Genomic DNA, 6,000 nt, shown 5'->3' with positions numbered 1-6,000 from the left:
ATTATGTGCCCCGTATATAGTTATAGACCCCCTTTGTGCCCCGTATATAGTTATATGCCCATTATGTGCCCCGTATATAGTTATATGCCCATTATGTGCCCCATATATAGTGTATGGGCTCTGTAAGGCGGTATTATTGGTGAGGATGATGGGGGTTGTAGTATGTGGGCTCTGTAAGGCGGTATTATTGGTAAGGATGATGGGGGTTTTAGTATGTGAGCTCTGTAAGGCGGTATTATTGGTGAGGATGATGGAGGTTGTAGTCTGTGGGCTCTGTATGGCGGTATTATTGGTGAGGATGATGGGGGTTGTAGTATGTGAGCTCTGTAAGGCGGTATTATTGGTGAGGATGATGGGGGTTGTAGTATGTGGGCTCTGTATGGCGGTATTATTGGTGAGGATAATGGGGGTTGTAGTATGTGTGCTCTGTAAGGCAGTATTATTGGTGAGGATGATGGGGGTTGTAGTATGTGTGCTCTGTATGGCGGTATTATTGGTGAGGATAATGGGGGTTGTAGTATGTGTGCTCTGTAAGGCAGTATTATTGGTGAGGATGATGGGGGTTGTAGTATGTGTGCTCTGTATGGCGGTATTATTGGTGAGGATAATGGGGGTTGTAGTATGTGTACTCTCTAAGGCGGTATTATTGGTGAGGATGATGGGGGTTGTAGTATGTGGGCTCTGTATGACGGTATTATTGGTGAGGATGATGGAGGTTGTAGTATGTGAGCTCTGTAAGGTGGCATTATTGGTGAGGATGATGGAGGTTGTAGTCTGTGGGCTCTGTATGGCGGTATTATTGGTGAGGATAATGGGGGTTGTAGTATATGGGCTCTGTATGGCGGTATTATTGGTGAGGATAATGGGGGTTGTAGTATGTGGGCTCTGTATGGCGGTATTATTGGTGAGGATGATGGGGGTTGTAGTATATGGGCTCTGTAAGGCGGTATTATTGGTGAGGATGATGGGGGTTGTAGTATGTGGGCTCTGTATGGCGGTATTATTGGTGAGGATAATGGGGGTTGTAGTATGTGGGCTCTGTAAGGTGGTATTATTGGTGAGGATGATGGGGGTTGTAGTATGTGTGCTCTGTAAGGCGGTATTATTGGTGAGGATGATGGAGGTTGTAGTATGTGAGCTCTGTAAGGCGGTATTATTGGTGAGGATGATGGAGGTTGTAGTATGTGAGCTCTGTAAGGCGGTATTATTGGTGAGGATGATGGGGGTTGTAGTATGTGAGCTCTGTAAGGCGGTATTATTGGTGAGGATGATGGGGGTTGTAGTATGTGAGCTCTGTAAGGCGGTATTATTGGTGAGGATGATGGGGGTTGTAGTATGTGAGCTCTGTAATGGCGGTATTATTGGTGAGGATGATGGGGGTTGTAGTATGTGAGCTCTGTAAGGCGGTATTATTGGTGAGGATGATGGGGGTTTGTAGTATGTGAGCTCTGTATGGCGGTATTATTGGTGAGGATTGATGGGGGTTGTAGTATGTGAGCTCTGTAAGGCGGTATTATTGGTGAGGATGATGGGGGTTGTAGTATGTGAGCTCTGTATGGCGGTATTATTGGTGAGGGATGATGGGGGTTGTAGTATGTGAGCTCTGTATGGCGGTATTATTGGTGAGGATGATGGGGGTTGTAGTATGTGAGCTCTGTATGGCGGTATTATTGGTGAGGATGATGGGGGTTGTAGTATGTGAGCTCTGTATGGCGGTATTATTGGTGAGGATGATGGGGGTTGTAGTATGTGGGCTCTGTATGGCGGTATTATTGGTGAGGATGATGGGGGTTGTAGTATGTGAGCTCTGTATGGCGGTATTATTGGTGAGGATGATGGGGGTTGTAGTATGTGAGCTCTGTAAGGCGGTATTATTGGTGAGGATGATGGAGGTTGTAGTATGTGGGCTCTGTATGGCGGTATTATTGGTGAGGATGATGGGGGTTGTAGTATGTGAGCTCTGTATTGGCGGTATTATTGGTGAGGATGATGGGGGTTTGTAGTATGTGAGCTCTGTATGGCGGTATTATTGGTGAGGATGATGAGGGTTGTAGTATGTGAGCTCTGTATGGTGGTATTATTGGTGAGGATGATGGGGGTTGTAGTATGTGAGCTCTGTATGGCGGTATTATTGGTGAGGATGATGGGAGGTTGTAGTATGTGGACCTCTGTATGGCGGTATTATTGGTGAGGATGATGGGGGTTGTAGTATGTGAGCTCTGTAAGGCGGTATTATTGGTGAGGATAATGGGGGGTTGTAGTATGTGGGCTCTGTATGGCGGTATTATTGGTGAGGATGATGGGGTATGTAGTATATGGGCTCTGTAAGGCGGTATTATTGGTGAGGATAATGGGGGTTGTAGTATGTGGGCTCTGTAAGGTGGTATTATTGGTGAGGATGATGGGGGGTTGTAGTATGTGTGCTCTGTAAGGCCGGTATTATTGGTGGAGGATGATGGAGGTTGTAGTATGTGAGCTCTGTAAGGCGGGTATTATTGGTGAGGATGATGGGGGTTGTAGTATGTGAGCTCTGTAAGGCGGTATTATTGGTGAGGAATGATGGGGGTTGTAGTATGTGAGCTCTGTATGGCGGTATTATTGGTGAGGATGATGGGGGTTGTAGTATGTGAGCTCTGTAAGGCGGTATTATTGGTGAGGATGATGGGGGTTGTAGTATGTGAGCTCTGTATGGCGGTATTATTGGTGAGGATGATGGGGGTTGTAGTATGTGAGCTCTGTAAGGCGGTATTATTGGTGAGGATGATGGGGGTTGTAGTATGTGAGCTCTGTATGGCGGTATTATTGGTGAGGATGATGGGGGTTGTAGTATGTGGGCTCTGTATGGCGGTATTATTGGTGAGGATGATGGGGGTTGTAGTATGTGAGCTCTGTAAGGCGGTATTATTGGTGAGGATGATGGGGGTTGTAGTATGTGAGCTCTGTAAGGCGGTATTATTGGTGAGGATGATGGGGGTTGTAGTATGTGAGCTCTGTAAGGCGGTATTATTGGTGAGGATGATGGAGGTTGTAGTATGTGGGCTCTGTATGGCGGTATTATTGGTGAGGATGATGGGGGTTGTAGTATGTGAGCTCTGTATGGCGGTATTATTGGTGAGGATGATGGAGGTTGTAGTATGTGGGCTCTGTATGGCGGTATTATTGGTGAGGATGATGGGGGTTGTAGTATGTGAGCTCTGTATGGCGGTATTATTGGTGAGGATGATGGGGGTTGTAGTATTGTGAGCTCTGTATGGCGGTATTATTGGTGAGGATGATGGGGGTTGTAGTATGTGAGCTCTGTATGGCGGTATTATTGGTGAGGATGATGGGGGTTGTAGTATGTGAGCTCTGTATGGCGGTATTATTGGTGAGGATGATGAGGGTTGTAGTATGTGAGCTCTGTATGGTGGTATATTTGGTGAGGATGATGAGGGTTGTAGTATGTGAGCTCTGTATGGTGGTATATTTGGTGAGGATGATGGGGGTTGTAGTATGTGAGCTCTGTATGGCGGTATTATTGGTGAGGATGATGGAGGTTGTAGTATGTGACCCTCTGTATGGCGGTATTATTGGTGAGGATGATGGGGGTTGTAGTATGTGAGCTCTGTAAGGCGGTATTATTGGTGAGGATGATGGGGGTTTGTAGTATGTGAGCTCTGTAAGGCGGTATTATTGGTGAGAGGATGATGGAGGTTGTAGTATGTGACCTCTGTATGGCGGTATTATTGGTGAGGATGATGGAGGTTGTAGTATGTGAGCTCTGTATGGCGGTATTATTGGTGAGGATGATGGAGGTTGTAGTATGTGACCTCTGTATGGCGGTATTATTGGTGAGGATGATGGGGGTTGTAGTATGTGACCTCTGTATGGCGGTATTATTGGTGAGGATGATGGAGGTTGTAGTATGTGAGCTCTGTATGGCGGTATTATTGGTGAGGATGATGGGGGTTGTAGTATGTGAGCTCTGTAAGGCGGTATTATTGGTGAGGATGATGGGGGTTGTAGTATGTGAGCTCTGTATGGCGGTATTATTGGTGAGGATGATGGGGGTTGTAGTATGTGGGCTCTGTATGGTGGTATTATTGGTGAGGATGATGGGGGTTGTAGTATGTGAGCTCTGTAAGGCGGTATTATTGGTGAGGATGATGGGGGTTGTAGTATGTGAGCTCTGTATGGCAGTATTATTGGTGAGGATGATGGGGGTAGCTGTTCAGCACCATGTATCTAGGATATTTCAGGTTAGAGATCAGGACTCATTGTTAATAAAGTTCTAACGAAAAAAAAAAAACAAGACAAACCATTATTCACACAGTGACAGAGGAGACATCGCGGGATCTGCCGCAGTCACGTGTTTCTCCGCCTCATTCTCGCGCAGTTTCTTCAGACATCTCGCGGTATTTCCCTGTCGGCGCATTGTGTGTTGTCACCTCTCGCGACATCCATGGATCTGCTGCTATCGAGCCCGGAGCAGCGAATGGCTGCCGCCGTCATGTTGGTGAGTGCGAACGGGGGAGCGGAGTGTGGGGGAGCGGGGGTCTGTGTGAGGGGGAGGCCGGAGGTGAGGGAGGATGGGGGAGGCCGGAGGTGAGGGGGGGAGGCCGGAGGTGAGGGGGGAGGCCGGAGGTGAGGGGGGAAGGGGGGAGGCCGGAGGTGAGGGAGGAAGGGGGAGGCCGGAGGTGAGGGAGGAAGGGGGGAGGCCGGAGGTGAGGGAGGAAGGGGGGAGGCCGGAGGTGAGGGAGGAAGGGGGGAGGCCGGAGGTGAGGGGGGGAGGCCGGAGGTGAGGGGGGGAGGCCGGAGGTGAGGGAGGAAGGGGGAGGCCGGAGGTGAGGGGGGGAGGCCGGAGGTGAGGGGGGGAGGCCGGAGGTGAGGGGGGGAGGCCGGAGGTGAGGGAGGAATGGGGGAGGCCGGAGGTGAGGGAGGAATGGGGGAGGCCGGAGGTGAGGGGGGGAGGCCGGAGGTGAGGGGGGGAGGCCGGAGGTGAGGGAGGAAGGGGGGAGGCCGGAGGTGGGGGAGGCCGGAGGTGAGGGAGGAAGTGGGGGACGGACATGGCGGTGTATGTGAGGGGATGTGGAGGAGGGGGCGAGGGACATGGCGGTGTGAGGGGATGTGGAGGAGGGGGCGAGGGACATGGCGGTGTGAGGGGATGTGGAGGAGGGGGCGAGGGACATGGCGGTGTATGTGAGGGGATGTGGAGGAGGGGGCGAGGGACATGGCGGTGTATGTGAGGGGATGTGGAGGAGGGGACGAGGGACATGGCGGTGTGAGGGGATGTGGAGGAGGGGGCGAGGGACATGGCGGTGTGAGGGGATGTGGAGGAGGGGGCGAGGGACATGGCGGTGTGAGGGGATGTGGAGGAGGGGGCGAGGGACATGGCGGTGTGAGGGGATGTGGAGGAGGGGGCGAGGGACATGGCGGTGTATGTGAGGGGATGTGGAGGAGGGGGCGAGGGACATGGCGGTGTATGTGAGGGGATGTGGAGGAGGGGACGAGGGACATGGCGGTGTGAGGGGATGTGGAGGAGGGGGCGAGGGACATGGCGGTGTGAGGGGATGTGGAGGAGGGGGCGAGGGACATGGCGGTGTGAGGGGATGTGGAGGAGGGGGCGAGGGACATGGCGGTGTATGTGAGGGGATGTGGAGGAGGGGGCGAGGGACATGGCGGTGTATGTGAGGGGATGTGGAGGAGGGGGCGAGGGACATGGCGGTGTATGTGAGGGGATGTGGAGGAGGGGACGAGGGACATGGCGGTGTATGTGAGGGGATGTGGAGGAGGGGACGAGGGACATGGCGGTGTGAGGGGATGTGGAGGAGGGGGCGAGGGACATGGCAGTGGGGGGCGTCCGGCCTGTAGAGGTGGGGGGGCGTCCGGCCTGTAGAGGGTGGGGGGGCGTCCGTCCTGTAGAGGGTGGGGGGGCGTCCGGCCTGTAGAGGGTGGGGGGGCGTCCGGCCTGTAGAGGGTGGGGGGGCGTCCGGCCTGTAGAGGGTGGGGGGGGCGTCCGGC

The 6,000-nt window shown here is 52.7% G+C and overlaps 1 protein-coding gene across 1 annotated transcript in view; it reads left to right on the top strand.

The window, feature by feature from the left end:
• Positions 1 to 4,338: 4,338 nt before the first annotated feature.
• The window catches only part of PUF60 (poly(U) binding splicing factor 60), a 44,831-nt gene continuing 43,169 nt past the window's right edge, over positions 4,339 to 6,000 (top strand). Inside the window, exon 1 of the mRNA XM_056554329.1 lies at positions 4,339 to 4,495. Coding sequence (XP_056410304.1) covers positions 4,442 to 4,495 — 54 coding nt within the window. The 5' untranslated portion in view covers positions 4,339 to 4,441. The remainder of the gene's footprint in view (positions 4,496 to 6,000) is intronic.

The sequence above is a fragment of the Hyla sarda genome, unplaced genomic scaffold, assembly GCF_029499605.1.
Source record: "Hyla sarda isolate aHylSar1 unplaced genomic scaffold, aHylSar1.hap1 scaffold_67, whole genome shotgun sequence".
Lineage (NCBI taxonomy): Eukaryota > Metazoa > Chordata > Amphibia > Anura > Hylidae > Hyla > Hyla sarda.
This window is presented reverse-complemented; position numbering and strand designations above follow the sequence as displayed.